Below are 17,432 nucleotides of genomic sequence, written 5' to 3'. Positions count from 1 at the left end.
GCAGCGGCTCTGCGGTCACGGAAGCTGCCCGGCCCTGCTCGCCCCACCATAAAGCCCCCGGTCCGCCACCTTCCCACAATGCCCAGCGGCCCCGCCCCGCTCTGGGAACTCTCGTCTAAGCGCCCTCCCCTCCCCGCGCTTGGCCAACCAAACCTGCGCTCCCATTGGCCGCGGCGCCACGTCCCGCTGGCCGGGGCCCGCCCCGCCGCGCGCCGCGCTCGCCCATTGGCGCCGACCGCTGTCAGTCAGCGCTTGTTTTCAGCGGCAGCGGGTTGGGTTGCGCCGGCTCGGCGGTGTCTCGGCGGGGCCGTGCGGAGGGAGCGGCGGCGCAGCCGGGCGGGAGCGGCGCGGGCGCGGGGGCGGCGGAGGTGCCGGCGGCGGCGGCAGCGGCGCTGGGCCCGGCCGCAGCACTCGGGGCCGGGACGAGCCCGGGCCGGGCCGGCGCCGCGCAGGGAGGGAGGGTGGGGAGGGAAGGGGGCGCGGGGCCGGGCCGGGCCGGGCCGGGCTCCCGGCCGTGCGGAGGACGGTGGTCGGTGCCGGGGGGGTGGGGGGTGGGCGGGGGCGTCCCGGCCGCGGCGCGACCATGACTCTGGAGTCCATGATGGCCTGTTGCCTGAGCGACGAGGTGAAGGAGTCGAAGCGCATCAACGCCGAGATCGAGAAGCAGCTGCGGAGGGACAAGCGCGACGCCCGCCGCGAGCTGAAGCTGCTGCTGCTGGGTGAGGAGCGCGGGGCCGCCTCAGGGCCCGGCCCGGGACTCGGCAGGTCCGGGTGGCCGGGCCAGGCGGGGAGCGGGTGTGGCGGGTAAGCGGCGGGAGCCATCACCGCCTCAGCCCGGCGCTCGGGGCCGCTCCCGAGCCGTGCGGGGCGGCCGCCTCATTGGCTGCCCTTTGTTTGATTTTGTGATGCGTTCGCTGTCAAAATGGATTTTGACATAAGCAGGAACTAAGTAGCTGAAATTCCTGGTTCCGAAGGCAGGCACGCACACACGCGCGTGAAATTTGTCTCGAGGAAACGGTTCTCGGGGCGTGCTGGCCTTCCTTAGCATGTGAAAATTTGCTGATGGAGTTGATGGTTTCCAGTATTGTCGGTGAACTCCTGGGCCTTGAGTGAAAAATTGGCCTCCGGCCCCTAAGCCACAGAGTTCCACTTGTACAGCCCTGGGAGAGCCGGCAGGGCTGGCAGCGTGGTGTAGTGGTTCTGAAGTGGAAGGAGACAGTAAGAATGCAGGAGTTGTGTATTCGATGAGGAAATGTCTGTAGCGTTTAGCATTGCCCTCAGAGGAGGAGATCAGCTGTGCAGCCATAAGAATCTAGGTCTTCATATGGAAACATAGTAGTGTTCTCTGTGCAGATGGAAAACTGCTGTGTTTAGGTGAGTGTATAGGGATGGGTAATCAGTTGCCAGAGCAGCCAGCGAAGATTGCAGGCATGTACATCTTCCTCAGCAGTGAGTTTGATGTTCATGTCTAGGTAGCCCCCAGATTTAAACTTAAGTTACACTTTTCATGGGTACTGTGACTTATCATTGCTTGTGTGTTAAATATATTCTGCTTTGTGGCTTAAATACTGTGTCATCTTAAGCTGAAATCTGAAGCAGATCTGATAGATTGAGTTTATTCACTTGGGGTCTGTTGACAAACCATTAAGGTACAAATGAAGCTGACCCTTGTGAAAACAAACGTAGCACTTTGCAGAAGTGGGGGGGGCTGTGTATGCCCAGCCCTTTGAAGGGCTCCAGTGGTGCCTGGTGATAACTGTTCAGTGAAGGCCACGGTTGTCCTTCTCACTGCAAATCTGTCATAATTGATGTGTTCCTGTTCTTCAGGTGAAAAGTAAAATCGAGGGCTTGACGTTTCTGCTCTTCAGAGATGCTGTGGCAGTTTCTGTAAGGCTTGTAGATGAGGGAGGGGGTGTCTCTCGTGCTTCCCTAAAACAGTTCCACAGAAGCAGCTGCTTCAAAATAGGCTGGCACTATAGAATAGATCTGGGTTAAGAAGATCCCACTGGATCTAAAGATTTCACTTTAGAAATAATTCAGATTGCTTGAGAATCCTTTCTGCTTTTCTAAAAGATACAGCTAAGTGAGATTCAGCATCAAATAAGAAAATAAATTACATGAGGTGGTTATTATTGGATAAGCAACATTCCAATGTTTACTGGATGCTTTTCACTGCATACAGCACATTGCCCACTTTCAGCTGAGGCAGGTAACGTGTTCTCTCTCCTTGGTATAACTGCTGTTATATTTCTGTGTTGCTCCTGTCATGTGGAGTTCTAAGATTCACAAGTATTAATGATTGAATTAGTAAGAGGGCTTTCCCAAATCTCCAAACTTTTGAGAGTATGGAAGGAGTATTCACCTTGTTGTAAGAAACCATGTTAAATTTTTCTTTTCACTTCATCTAATGATAGTTACTTTGCTAAAGCCTAAAACAGAAAATTGACGTGGATAACAGTGCTAACCAGTGATGAACCTGGTAATAAGAAATTCAAGGTGTTGGACATTGCCCTCTGGTATAAGGTAGTCATTTGTGATTTTACTGGGTGAGGAGAATATTTTGTACAAAAATTGCTTGTGATTAAACGTGGGATACTGTTGACTCAGTAATGTATTTACAAGTGCCTGTGAGGTACTTGGGGGTCATTAGTGAGTTATTGTAAACTCTGCTGCTTTCACGTGTTGATAGAAGAAACAGTGAATTCAGATTATCTCCTTTCCCAACATTGTCATATTAAAAGGGGGTTTGTGCCCTTACAGCTGTAGATCTTGCCCACTCGAGCTTGTAACCTGCTGGTGTAGTGCTGTGCTGCATTGTCAGTGGCCTTGGGGAAAGCAAGAGGCACCTTTTTAAAAAAATCAAAACAAACAATAACAACCAACCCGCCTCCCCCCCCAACAAAAACAACCCCCGAACCAAAAAAGGGAGGATGATGGAGTGACAGGAAGAATCTGTGTTTGAACTCTCTAAGTTCTGAAGCAAGCAAAGGTCTGGTGCTGAGGTTTCTCTTATGGTTTCATTGTTGAAATGCTTCGAAGCACCACCATTTTGTTTTGGTTTTTTTTTTTTCCCTTTCAGTTTTGGTCACTGTGGTAAAAGACAAGGAAGTATTTCTCACCACAGTGAGAGAAACCAGAAAAGATTTCAGTTTCCAAACTTTCCCCCACTTAGGGTATACCTTTCTGTTTGAGATGGAGATAGTTTGCTGCATATTAATAGTATTTCCAATGTTAATTTCTGGCTATGCTGGCATAATTTCTGACTATGCTGACATGATTTCTGTCAGTTCTTGCTGTTTATTTCAAACATTCTGCTTCTAGTTAGGTGCTTGCTGCTTTTATCTGAGCATATTTATTTGTTTGTTTGCCTTTTAGCCCACCAGGATAAACATGTAACTGAGAATCTACATGAGAGTAGTAGCTGTGTACAGGGATGAATGACATCCAGTCTGAATCCATCTCTCCCCTGGTGTGAGAAGTACCTGGTGGTGCCTGTGGTGAGAACCAGGGCTCTGCAAGCATCCTTGTTTTTAACTGCAGATCAAAAGGATTTGTCACTGATGGGATACAGTTGAGTTTTTGGTCTCAGTAGCCAAGTGAGCCGGGCTACTGTGTTAGAGCGCTGTTTTTTCTATGTATCCTGCATATCAATAGCAACTTTTAGAAGGCTGAACAAAAGCATTCAACAGAAATGTCAGTGGTATCCCCTTAGGCTGTTGCTCATGGGGTGAAGTGTGGAGGTAAGGGCGTCCTTGGCCCATGTGTCCCCTCCACAAAGGACTGTGTGTGCAAGGAGCGGATGTTGCAGGGAACTTCCCACAATACCAGTTGAATTGTGAATGTAACAGGGCTGTGTGACTGTGTGGGTACTGTCTGATGGTGTACTTACTGTGCTAGAAAAGTTCCCACTGTCCTTTTATATCACCTGTTGGACTTCACATGTTAAATGACACTTTTCCGGGGCCATAAATGTAGGAGTGGAAGGACCTGCCCAAGTGACAGTGCAGGAAGCCAGCATTGGAAGGGCTAGACTATGTAATGCACATGCTGTGTCCTGCCCTCCCATCTGCTCCGAGGCCCGACAGTGAGCCTGTGTCAGGAGGAAGCAGTGGCCTTGCCGAGCAGGCTGCAGCCGAGGGGATCCCTGGGGACCCCGGCACAGCACCGGCAGCTCTGAGCAGTGGCCTACTCTGCTCTCCTGTCAGCCACCATCTTTAACTCTCTCGTCCTCAAAGGCTGTGAGCTGGATCAGATGCATTGGGTCACAGTCGGGGTTGTTGTTTCTGTCCTTGAGAACAAACCCTACGTTTGCACAGTAGTTTGGGATACGAGGCAGACGCACTGATTAAGTTGTTTGTGTCAGATGGATAAGCAGGTAGTTTCTTGAGCTTCATTCTCCTTTAGAGTTGGGGTTTTTTCTGTTGTGTTCAATTCTTTCCTATGCAAAGACGTGTAGTCTATCAGGTAAAGAGCATTCTGTGCCAAGTTACAGCGAAAGGAAGTTCACTCTTTTGCTGTGCAAGTGGGCTTCCCTTGGCACTCACTGTCATCTCGGTCTGTAGTGCTTTAATAGCTGAAGAGCATGCCCAGGCTCTTCCTGCCTGGTGCCGTGGTTGTAGCATCTTGCTGGAGTATCTGGGAATAGGTCAGGTGTGACGGACAAGGGCCTCTTGACGCAGAACGTGTGGGAGTGGCTGTAACTTGAGATTTGGAATAAGTACCAGGGCTGCTTTTGAGGGCTTCTGTAAAGGACAAGCTTCCATGCTGTCAGGTTTGTAGTGGGGATGAGCAGGCCTACCCAGGCTGTCTTTTTACCGTTCTGGAAAGCAACTAAAAAAAGTGGCTGGGAGTAGTGTGTGCTTGGTTATAGTAATAGGAACTTTGGGATATGAAGTGCCTGCGTTATTCTGTTGGGATCCTTGCTTGTGATGGCTCCTAATGCACTCTCTTGCATTCTGCAGGCACTGGGGAGAGTGGGAAAAGCACATTCATTAAGCAAATGCGTATAATTCATGGCTCAGGCTACTCTGAAGAGGACAAAAAAGGCTTCACCAAGCTGGTGTACCAAAACATCTTCACTGCCATGCAGTCTATGATAAGAGCCATGGAAACCCTGAAGATTCTGTACAAATATGAACAGAACAAGGTAAGTGTCTCACAGTTTTTGCACGTCTTTAGGCAGTGAGGATTCTAGGGTTTGACTTTAAGTTCCTGTTTGTTTGTGTCCTTCTGCATTGCATCCTCAATCTCCCTGACCTCTTTTCCATAAACATTTTGTGACATTTTCTTGATACCTGACTCCATTTACTTGGTTGTGTTAAGGGATAGAGCAGCTTTGGGTGGTTGGTGCACTAGTCTGTGTAGTGAGTGGTGGGAGCAAAGGATTGGCATATGATGTAGGGTATAAGAGGGGTGGTATTTTTACTCATTTCCAGGATTCAGTGTTGTTAAACGTGTCTGGCATTTTCTTTGTGTGAGTTACTTTACTTACTGGAAATCGAAGCTGGCAAAATACGTGCTGGACCCAAAAGACACCTGTGCTGATAGTTATCCCTGTTCCTGCAATCCATCCTTTTTTCTGATAGCTGCTGACCAAGGGTACAAAACTTTCTTGAAGGATTTTGGTCTCAACCACAGAAACATTATCCAAGCTAAAGTCTGGCTTACTCATTTTGGGACCAGGAATTAATTTTTCAGCCAGATCTGGTCTAAATTATTTTAGCTTTTTGAGGGGGAGGACAATGAGAGTGAGGGTATGCCAGGAAAATAGGGGGGTTTTAGCATAGTTTGCTTCTTTTAATGCATAGTATCCTTAATATTTTGAAGTGAAATTGTATTTTATCTCTTCTATCACACAGTATCTTGGAGCTGATTTTGACTAACTGTTTAGAGGGACTGGATGGTGCACCTTTTATGTCTGTGATGAGAATGGGCAGGGTGTGAAGAAGCTTGCCTTGCCTGTGCTTTACGTGGGGCATGGTGGTGCCAGCTTTCACTTATGATAACTTGTGCAGTTACCATAAGATAAAGATAAAGCCAGATAACTTGGCTTTGGATTTTATTTTTCCTGGGGTTGGCGGTATTGGCAAAAGCCCCTTTCAGAAAGCAGCTGGATGTGGACAGTCACTCAAGGATGCCACAGGCTGTGGTAATGACTGTAGCCCTTCCTTTGTTTAGCAGTTGTAGGGTGGGAATTTTTGTTTCCTGCCGTGACCAGTGCCCCCTCCTTCTGACACAGATCCCACACCCCCCAGGTTCGTGGTGGTTTTTTAGTTGTTTTTTTTGTTTGTTTGTTTGCTTTGATGTTGTTGTTGGTTTTTTTGATTTTTTTTTTTTTTTTTTACTTTTGGTTTTTTTACTTTTTCTTTTTTTTCTTTCTTTTTTCAATCTCCAGGCCAATGCAGTGCTGATCCGAGAAGTGGATGTAGAAAAGGTCATGACATTTGAGCAGCCATATGTAAGTGCAATTAAAACATTGTGGAATGACCCTGGAATACAAGAGTGTTATGACAGGAGAAGAGAATATCAGCTTTCTGACTCAGCTAAATAGTAAGTATATAATCATGAGCATGCACTGGTAGGTGGGAGTGATGGTCTAACAAATTATACCTGTCCAATTTTTTTTATTGAAGCCTAGAGTTTGTTTCCTTACCATTTGCTGCTTTTCATGAGGCTGTGAGGTGTTCTGATGGGTGTTAAAGGCAGTTGTTCACACATCTGCTTCTGGATATACCTGAGGCCAGAATCTCTACCTTCTGCCATCTATGTTGGTCCTGGCTCTTAGGCAGCAGGAGTGTTGCTCTTTCTCCTCAGGTTTGTCCTTTGGCCTACAGGTGTACGTGGATGTGTAACTTAGACTTTATTAATAAAAAATCCATTAAGTTTGGCAACATAGAGAAGATGTTTTATAAGTAAATAAGTATATGTTTCTACGCTACAGATGAGACTTGATTCTGAAATATGAAGCATCCACTGTACTTAAACGTTCTCTGTGTAAAGATTGTCTTCCACACTGCTATACAGAGTTGATAAAGTTGTCCTTAGTATATCTGTTTATCCTCCAAGGGGGCTGGCTGGTGAATTACTGTTCCCCAAAGATGTATTCTGTTACTTTTCCACATCATATTTTAAATGATTCAGGTGACTTCTAACTTTCTTGTTACACTAGGGAATGACTAAATGCAGCAGTTTTTACATCTGTATGTTTATGTGCTGCAACCTAAGGTATTTTTTTTTTCCACTGTCCTCCTTGTAGCTATCTCAGTGACGTGGATCGTATTGCTACCCCAGGATATCTACCAACTCAGCAAGATGTGCTACGGGTTAGAGTTCCTACAACTGGTATCATAGAGTACCCCTTTGACCTAGAGAATATTATCTTCAGGTACTGAAGGTGTATTCATGTTACAGCTGAACTGAGAGAGCGGTGATATGGTTTCAGAAGGGATAAGTTATGGATTGCTTTAGAGTGTCCAGGTGCTTGATTGAGAGGCTCTGAGTGGATGTGTGTGTTGTGGAATTATCTGCTGATAGGTATTCTTCTAATGGAGATAGTCCAACGTTTTGATTGCCAGAAAACAGAACCTGCTTTTGAATCGGTGGCGCTTAAAACCCAGTGAACCATCTTGCAGGAATTGGTGCCTTCCCTGGGAAGGACTGCATTGCTGGCATCTGAGGCTGAAGTTGTGGCTTGTGAGGGAGTTGAGTGAAGTGTTGGTAGCTGAAGCCACCCACCAGTATTTCTTCCACTAGGAAGAAATACTCTCTTGTATGTCACACCTAGCATCTGCCTTGGGAGATGGTTTTCTGTGCCTACCTTGTGCTCTCAGGATGACACCAAAACTTGCTGTCTCTGCTGGTGCAGCAACAGATGGCCTTGAGAGGCTTAAGCCAGCAATCAAGCCTGGTGTGAAGAGCACAACACTGAGAAGCTTTGAGGCAAGGAGGTTTTTTAGTAAAAAATAAAAGTAGTTTGCTCATTTGACAGAGGACAGTTTTGAAGGACTCATCTTTTTCAGACTCAGGACTGATGGTTAGCAAACCAGAGCAGAATGCAACAAAAATGGTAATGCTGGTATCAGGAGGTTGAATTTGGTATCACTCGCCATTCTTTCAGTTTGATGTATTTCTGGAACAGGATATTTTGTAAACTTGCCGGTTTTGTTAGCAGGCAGATACTGTCGCATCCCTGTGACATGTTAACAGTGGTAAAGAACTGCATTCGTTCTCATCATTTGCTGGTCCTTTGCATTCAGACAGAGAACTGCAGTACCTCTGTGATACTGTATGTACTTCTCTTCCTTAGAATGGTGGATGTTGGAGGTCAAAGATCAGAACGAAGGAAGTGGATCCATTGCTTTGAAAATGTGACTTCCATCATGTTTTTAGTAGCACTTAGTGAATATGACCAAGTTCTGGTGGAATCGGATAACGAGGTAAGTCAAAGAATGGGGACTCTGCAGGAGGGTAGAAGGAAAGCCGGAATGTCTTCCTAGCTCCTTGGAGCTTGGTACCCAAGTGCTTGGTGCCAAGTTGGATTAGCAAGTATTGTTGGTTTTGGCCTTCAGTTCTTCTTGTTGCAAAGGGAACATTAGCCTCAACGGGACATGATGTCCCTGAGAATGGAAAATGCAGAGGGCACTCGCATCATCTCCACTTCCCCAGTAAAACCAAAATACTCTGAAGTGACGGAGCCCTGTGTGCTGTGGAAGGCACTGTGGGGGGAGGCATGTTCTCAGATCATGTCCCTCTTACCACACTGGGGTACTTTGGGTTGTGACTGCTGTCTTGTTAGGTAGCAACTGGGCTCTTTGAAGGTGCAAATCTGAATTTTGGCACTTGCTAATAAATAAAAAAAATGCTACTAGATAACAGCAATTACCCCTTTTCTACTAAACAAACCATGTTCTAAAAGTATCGTTGGCCAGTCCTCACATATGACTGTCAAAGCATGAAATGGCTTTTAAGTGTTGTGATATGAATGGCTTGGCAATTAAACGAAGCTGGAGTCCCTCAGATTTTGCATTTCCTTTCCATTTATTGATGCAGTTTGAGCCAGAACCTACCTAGGGCCAAAGTATTCTGTATATAGTGTTTGAAATACTGAATCACTATGGATCTGAGTACGTGTGCAGGCAGCAGAAAGGCATCTTAGTGCTCATTTGTGAAAATAAGGCTTTCTTTTTCTTATTTCAGAACCGAATGGAAGAGAGTAAAGCTCTCTTTCGAACCATTATAACTTATCCATGGTTCCAAAACTCTTCTGTTATCCTCTTTCTCAACAAGAAAGATTTGTTGGAAGACAAGATCCTGTATTCCCACCTCGTTGACTATTTCCCGGAGTTTGATGGTGAGTGATTTTTAAGGAGGTACATTATATATATCTAGAATAAGATGTGGAGGTGGTTTGGTTAGAACTTTCTTGTTTTCCAAAGAAAATTAGGATCTAGAAACGGAAAAAACATCTTAATTTGAGGAAGAATGCCTACAGCAATAAAAAAATCATAAAAATATCTTAATCGTATGTAGACAACTGGAATCTGATTGAATGATCAAATAATGAACCTCTCCTAGATGAAGAATTACCCCCTCCAGTATGCACTGCAGAGTACCATAGTATTATATAAAGCAACTTTCTCCCCTGTGTGCTTGTGCATATAACTAGTTTCATAAACATGGCAATTTACTGGTATTCTGAACCTTCTAACCTCTAGTCAAGAGATGACTTGAGTCTTTGTTCTGAGAAACTGACTGATCAAATACCCAAGTTGTTCAAATGATGGTGCTGAAAAATCTCAGGCAGCGTGAAATTCTTATTAACATGCCGTCTGCTGTTGTGGGAAAGTAAGATTATGTGAAACAGAGAAATTCCCATCTGAAACAATGTTCTGTAGCCAAAATAGTATCTCAGGCTTTTCACTTGAGTGCATTTAAAGCTGGCTGGTAACATCTGTACAGGGCTGAAAATAAAGGTAGTGGAGAAGGAGATCAAGCAACACACTTCTTGCCACGCTCTCATGTATTAATTCTGTCATTATATGCTTTAAAAGTATGAGGTAAAGGAAGAATTGCCATTTTACTAACAGCTTTCATCCTTTAAAAGACTAATGGAATTGCTCCTTGTTAGTTGTCTTCCTACATCTGGAGTTCTGTGCCCCCAGCATGGGCACTGGTGGGAACACCGTGTTTTTACAGCAGGCTGGGAATGGCTGAAGAGCTGCCACCCAGACAGTGCCTACTTCTAATGGAGCTTAACAACTGGAGACAGATCTCAACGTCAGGGAGTGTCGTGTACTTTTGTTTTTTCCTGTAAGTGTTCACTGTAGTTCCTTCAGGGGTGCTGCATGGCCTGTGAGTTGGAGGTTGCCCATCAGACATCCCCTCAAGAGGTGATATTTGCCATGCAGAATGTGACAACAGCAGTTCTGTGAAAGAAATAGCAGTAGGTGACTATTTTCTTGGGAGTTGTCAGCAATATGAATTAAAAGCTGGCAAAAATTCCAGTTTTTAGCTTCTGTGAGTTGACCAACCAGTTAGGACAGGCTGCACTTTTGGCTGAGGATAACCCTTGTTTCCAAAACATACGCTTGTGTCCTTCAGCCTATAAGATCCACCTGTATATTAGGAAGAAGTATTCATTCCATCTCCAGGAGAGAGCATTGTCCCTCCCACCCAGGGTTTTACCAAGGTCTGGATTCCAAAGCACACCCCTTGGTGTCTGCAAAGCGCCCAGCTTTGGGTTTTGGTTAGATAACTGAAAAGCCTGAGACACTCCAGCTCCTCAGACCTTTATATCATAAATGATCTTAATTTCTTCTTTATAGCTCTGTAACCCATAAGAAAAAGCAGGCTGGCAGTTATTCTGATGGATCAGCCTGGGGAATGCACTGGAATGAATCCATTGACTGGTGTCTCTGTTTGCTGCAGGCCCACAGAGGGATGCACAGGCAGCCCGCGAGTTCATCCTCAAGATGTTTGTGGATTTAAATCCTGACAGTGATAAAATCATCTATTCCCATTTCACATGTGCTACAGACACAGAAAACATCCGTTTCGTCTTTGCAGCTGTCAAGGACACCATCCTACAGCTCAACCTGAAGGAGTACAACCTGGTTTGACCTGCTCTGCTCTTGCCCCTTGAGAGGCTTCTTTGTGAAGAAAGACAAAAAAAGAAATTTTAAATATGACAGGAAAAAAAGTTTTAATTTTTGATGATGTAATGAGTGCAAATTGTCTGATCTGTGGAGTGGCAAGTGCTCAGTGTTATCCTGGAGTCTCATGTCTCTGTCCACAGAGTAGTTGATTTCATATTTTTAACAAATTGCTTTTATTTCACAGTTAACGGGGATATGCCTCATTTCTTCAGCACCTTGCTTACGTCTTAATTTTTGCCAAGCAGCTAAGGCAGTCTCATCTTGGTCTTTCCTTTGTTGCTTAGCCACCGGGTTTTTTTCCCCCCTTTCATTTCCATGGTATATATAGAAAAAACACTTTCCAGCTGAGATTATGAATTCACTGGACAGTGGGAGTGCAGAATGCTACTGGTCCCTTTGCCTTGTGCTATAGGGTGCCTCTGGTGTAATTTGCTAAATCTGCTTGCTTCCCCCCTCCTTTCCCTTCCCTTCCCCAGGACACTCTCCATGGTTCACTGTGATGAAATGTTGGGGAGGAGCAATTGCTCTCCAACTGTTGTGCAAAAAAAATGGCAAAACAAAAAAAAAAAAGCCATCACTTTTCCATTCTTTATATGTTCTGAGTTATTTTTTTCTTATCAATTATAAAAGATATGGAGACTGTGATTTTTTTTTTTTTTTAAATTATTGATGTTCTATACATAGTTTGCTACATGTTGCTGTATTTTGTTCATGGACTACAAATGATGGAAGCTCTTGGAGCAATAGCTGCTGAGCCTGGGGAAGTGCCTGACTGTAATTGTTCTGTTGTTTTATTTTATTTAGTTCTTGTTTCTTTTTCACACACATCCCCCTCCACACCACAAATGTGTGGCTGTGTGCTCACAAGGCTCAGTTTGCTGAGAGAAAATAGGTTTTGTTGAGTAGAGTATATGACATCAATGAACAACTTCTCTATGCAGCAGTTTCCGAAAGCACACTGAGTAATTGTGGCATTTGAACATCAGACTTTGGCTGGATTGAAAATCTTAGTCCTGTGCCATCCTCTAGGTCTTTTCTTGCTGCCAGTAGCAAACAGGCCTTGTTTATTGTATTTTGTGCCAATGTGTGAATGACTTAGTAAGAATTCCTCACTCCTGTCCAGCTTGCAGAGTTTTAGAAAGGACCAGAGTTGGTGGGTGACAGACTTCGGGACACTGGTAGGATTCTTACTTGAGAAGAGTGAGAGTAGCTCTTGGAGGGAGCGGCAGTTCTCTCTCCCCTCTTTATGCATTCCCCTGTGGCACATGCTGCTGTGTTCCTCTTTGGAAGACTTGCACACACACTTGCTCCTGGGTGGGTGTGATAACCGAGTTACAGTGGTCGTGGCTGGAGCACAGCTGCTGTGGAACCCGGAGAGCACTGCTGTGGGTGCACTTGGCTCAGCAGGAGAGGAGGGGAGAGGCAGCAGCACTTGCTGGTGCAGGTGGAAGGCAGAGTGGAAATAGTTCTGAATTCTAGATGCCACCTGAATCTCCACTAAGTGGAAAGATGTGAAGCCTTTGCACATTAGAAAGCTTTTTCAAGGAGCTGAGGCAAGTCAACAGATGTGCTGAGGAGCTGTTGCTGGCCGAGAAGTGCAGTGGCAAGACAAGAAGTGAGTGTGAAGCAGGGAGATCTGACCCGCATCTGGACATGTGTCATTTGGCCATCGCTAATGCTTCTGTTTCAATTCCAACAAATAGCACTGGGTCCAAAATCTCTGGATCAGCCAGACTGCCCCATTGAAGGCTAGCAGGCTGCCAGCAGAAAAAGACTAAATGAGCTGCACTGTTGAAAGGGGCTGTTGATATTTTGTCTGTTTTGTAGACAGTGCACTACATCGGTGTTTTGCACAACATGTAAATCTAACTGTCTGAGATGCTTAAGATGCTTTGATTTAGAACACTAAAATATGGAGGGACATAACTTTGAATAATTTTATTTATAGATCCCTCTGGATTTCCAGAATAGCCAAGTGAAGCCTCTGTGTTCCTCAGGGCACTACAGAAGATGGCAAGCACTGCTACAAGTGATTAGAGAGCTTAAGTTGGAACAGTAGCCATGGGACAAACAGTTAAAAAGCCAGTCTAGCCAAGTGGTGATGCTGAGGAAAACATAGCATCTCATAGCCATGCTCTGGACTGCATTTAACCCTTGGGAGGAATGAGAGGGATTCCCATGTGTCAGACAGCTTTGCATCAGTTTTACTGCTTTTTTTTTTCATCTTTATGTCAAAATGATCCATTTTGTAGAAACTGTCCTATAAGGAGGAATTTATAATCATCTTCATGTATTCTAAGTGCTGTCCCTCTGAAGCAGACGGCAGCACCAGCCTCTTAACGCTTCTGTGATCCTTTTGTAAATGGTTCACACTACAGCTGTTGCCAGCAATGAACCTGGCACTGAGATACACAGGTTCTTGGAAATAACTTCCCAGAAGTTTTTTTTTTTTCCGAGGTGAATGATGGTGGTACTTCCACTTGAATCAGAAACTTTTTGTCTTTGTTTCCTACCTTCCCCTTCTTTAAGAGCTGCTGCCCTGGCACTGGAGGAGGGATCTTGGCATCTGTCTCTTGCAGAGTGACTCTGCATCATCATGGGCAACTGTGGGAGACTATGGGCACAAAGATTTAGGGATGTGCTGTACCTTATGGAGCACCTGCTTGGTGTAGCTGTTGGCCTGATCACTGGCTCGATGTGCTGAGCATTGTGGAGGGGAGGGCAGAGCGTTGCACAGTGACTCTCCCAAGTTCCTGAAACCTCATTCTGAATTGGGGTAGGAATGGGTCAGACTTGTGCACATCATCTGGAGTTGTCTATGACTGTATCATATGTGAGAAGATACCAGTGTTAGCACATGCTTTTCTTAGTAAATAGTAGCTTGTGTGCCTCCAGCTTGGCCAGCAAAGCATTCCTGCAGAACTGGCTCCAGTCTCTGTTGGCTGGCAAATGCTTGCCCTAGCAAAAGTGCCAAACCTTAGACCAAATTTGCCTATATCATCTTTTCTGGAAGTGAGGCCTGTCGGAATTTTCTGCAGGTTGAGACAACAGATTGACTTTCAGAAAAGAGGTAAAACTGCGTTCTTGTAGGGAACCTAGAGTCTGAGGAAGTGGTCTCCTGGCTAACTTCTGCTCCTTGTGCACTTTTAATCTTTGTTCTGCTGAAGAAACCAACATACTTTGAACGAGTTTGAAACTTGAAGTCAGTGAGCAGAGGACCATCCCGTTTCCTTGCACCATTCCATGTGGATTGGCTATCTGGTGAGCAAAAGCCCCTTCCTGCTGCGTGTCAGATAGCTCCTTCCCTTCCTGCCTTTCCCTTTCTCCTCAAGTTGGATTCTTTGGTCTCTTGTTGTTGCTTCCTAGCAATGTTGGCCTTGTGTTCAACTATGGTTTTTCTTCATGTGTTTTATTGGTTAAAAAAAAAAAAAAACCCACAAAAAAACCAAAAAACCACCAAAAAACAACAAAAACCACAACAACAAAAAAAAACACAAAACAAAAAAAAACAAAAACAAACAAACAAAAAAACCCAAAACAAAACAAAAAAAAAACCTTCCAGAGTGTGCTGACCATTGTATTGTCCTGTACAGAGCCCAGGTCATTAGAGTCCAGCAGAGATAAAGTGTGTTATGCAGCACCCAGTTTTTTAAGAGTATGGTTTGTGCCAATGCCCCTTCTTTAGTAGTGCCAGAGACTCTTTACAAGTGCCAATGTGGTGGAAATTATTTGGTTATACTTGTATATTATAGGATCCTGATTTAAGACAATGTAAACATTATCCTATTTAAAAAGATACTATATAAAATGCTGTTTTTAAACCTTGTAATTTGCAATGCATGTATTGTTGTGCGTGTTGGGGGGTGGGGAGGGAAGAGGGTAGGGTAAAGGAGTTTCTGAATAAGATGCCCAGTGTCAGGATCTATTCAGACTCCAAACTGTCTCATTCCAGTCCAGGAGTGTGATTGTTTCTTGGAAAGATCCCACTCTGACTGCTGGGCAACACCCTTATTACAGAAATATCTGATGGAAATTGATTTTCATATCTTTCTCCTGAAATAAACTCTCTGTTTGAAATTGGAATAAATTTTGTTCCTAAAAGTCGTGGTGTTTGAGCGTGTGTTTCTTCACTCTCGTTCCCCCTCTCCTCCTCCCTGGTTGGCTTAGCAAGTTCTGTAGCTGATGGAAGCAGGATCTGCCTCCTGCTGAGAAAATCAGGACCCTGAGGCATGGAAACAAAGCGTGTTTTGATATGCAGTAACTATGTATAATGCACTGTACCAGTAATCCTGAAGTGTGAACACTGACTGGGGTGCAGGTATGCAATGGTGGCATCTTGATTTAAAGTTTTCTGGGATTTTGGAGTAGAATCGCATAATGAAGTTGTTGGTATTTGCTGCTACCCCTTGCTGTAGCATCAGCCCATTGCAGGCACAATTCCAACAGATATCTGTTGCCAATAGCAGGAATGTTGGTGGGACTAAAACTGCTTCTAGTCTTGTCTATTAGAAGCATGGACTGAAATAGGAAACGTGGCTTAAAATTATCTCTTAGTCCAGGGATGGATGATTGTGAAAGCTTTGGCAAAGCGATTTCCTAGTATGAAGTTTGTTAAGTTTAATTCTTTTTCTCTGGGATCATTCTCCAGGAATTTCAGGTTAAATCAGCTGGGAGGGGGCAGAGATGGCTAAATTCCTGCATGTGAGGTTGCCTGTGTTTTCGGAACCTGCAACTGAGGATGTTCTACTCCCTTCAGTGTCACTTAACACAGGTGAAGCTGCAGGTACTGGACAGCCTGAGATGTTGTGTTGACTTGCACCAGGAGGGTAACTCTGGTCTGTTGGCCACAGCACTGGCCAACCCATGTCGCTGTTTTCTAGTTACAGGTAAGTGTACATTGCTTTTCTTGGTGGCTCTGTCTCCTCACCAGCCAGGGAGTGTGTCACAGTGGCTTAAAGCAGTATGTTTGGTTTGTTGTTCATGTCCTCAGCTCTGTGTGGGTCACATGTTGTGCTGGTCTTCGCAAAGAGCATAGTATGCTCTTTTAAATCACATCAACAGGTTGAGACTTCAGGGAAGAAGTCTTAAAACTAATGCCCAGTATTCCCAGCTGAGTGTGAGAGCCTCATGTTTGGGCCTTTTGCAGCCCCCAGCTGCCACATGTGCAGGTTGCCCACTGCCAGCCACAGGTGTATGTGCAGGGGGCTGTTGCCAAAGTGTGGCAGTGGATATGCAGGAGGAGGGATCCCTGCCAGTCTTGGAGTGACCTAGGGGAGAAGGCAGCTGAGGGAACAGCCCATGCAGCAGGCTTAAGAAGAGTAAAATGTCATAGGAAATTTATAAAGCAGGAATATAATGCTTCCCTCCTCTCACTTCAGCTCTCTCTCCTGTGTTAGCCTGACCCCACCCTGCCATACTCAGGGTTCTGTGGTTGGTGCCATGTGCCTCAGAAGTGTGGGACCAGCTTGGCCTGTGGAAGGGCAGCTGCTGGTGGTGCAACATTGCTGTCAAAAGCAGTGACTTCTTGAGCCCCTGGGCTAAGCGAGGGTTTGTTCTAAACCAAACTCTTTTTTGTGTGCTCTCCTCAGGCATACCAGTTCAGTAGAGTTGTCTTTGAGTTACTTTATTTTCTGTGATGCAGTCTGATCAGGAATTTAAGCCTCTACAAGCAAATTTTGTAACATCTGTACCACCATGAGTTGAGAACTTGTGGCTTTTGAAGAGTTTTTGTGGCTCCCATACTGGAGTGTATGACAAGCCCTCACATTTGGTCTGTACGAAGCTCCTGGATAATGCAACTGCCGAACTGAATGAGGATGTGGCTTGGCAGGGACCGCAGCTGCTGCCCAGGGCTGTTCTGCATCCCCAGCTGGGTGCCGTTACTTGTTGTCCCTGGCCACTTCTATGCACTGCTCCCAGAACTGCTCCTCCCTTCATCTCAGGTGAGTATCTGTAGCTCCTGGCCGTGGAAATACATGGTGTTTTCACAAAGCACCCAAAAGGCAGGTCTCTCCTGCTGTACTGGTTTGTATCCTTCCTCCCAGTGTCTCAGGCCTTCAATCTGCAATTCTTCAAAAGCTGACAGGCTCTTTGCACAGTCAAGGTGATGCAGGATGAGAGCACCCTTGGAATTCTTCTGGAAAGGATTTGGCAGCTTGATTGGAAAAGAGTTTTCTGCTTTGCAACCCTTGATTCAGAGCAGATTAAATGATATTCCCTAGGGGAATTGCCTTCCTCGGCTTAGCCATGAATGTACTTCCAAACTGCAAGAGGTAAATT

The 17,432-nt window shown here is 45.3% G+C and overlaps 1 protein-coding gene across 3 annotated transcripts; it reads left to right on the top strand.

Moving 5' to 3' along the window:
• Nucleotides 1–530: 530 nt before the first annotated feature.
• Nucleotides 531–15,254, top strand: LOC116799130 (guanine nucleotide-binding protein subunit alpha-11). Of its 3 annotated transcripts, none has more exons than XM_032712005.1 (7): nt 531–719; nt 4,962–5,146; nt 6,395–6,549; nt 7,256–7,384; nt 8,306–8,435; nt 9,196–9,349; nt 10,927–15,254. In XM_032712005.1, exons 1-7 carry the CDS (start codon nt 584–586, stop codon nt 11,115–11,117), a joined length of 1,080 nt encoding a protein of 359 aa, XP_032567896.1. In that variant the 5' UTR covers nt 531–583; the 3' UTR covers nt 11,118–15,254. The 3 variants fall into 3 exon arrangements, with proteins under 3 accessions (XP_032567896.1, XP_032567897.1, XP_032567898.1); XM_032712006.1 differs by lacking the exon at nt 531–719 and adding an exon at nt 903–1,218; XM_032712007.1 differs by lacking the exon at nt 531–719 and adding an exon at nt 1,247–1,374.
• Nucleotides 15,255–17,432: the final 2,178 nt, after the last annotated feature.

This window comes from Chiroxiphia lanceolata, chromosome 27 (assembly GCF_009829145.1).
Source record: "Chiroxiphia lanceolata isolate bChiLan1 chromosome 27, bChiLan1.pri, whole genome shotgun sequence".
In the NCBI taxonomy this organism is placed as follows: Eukaryota; Metazoa; Chordata; class Aves; order Passeriformes; family Pipridae; genus Chiroxiphia; species Chiroxiphia lanceolata.
This window is presented reverse-complemented; position numbering and strand designations above follow the sequence as displayed.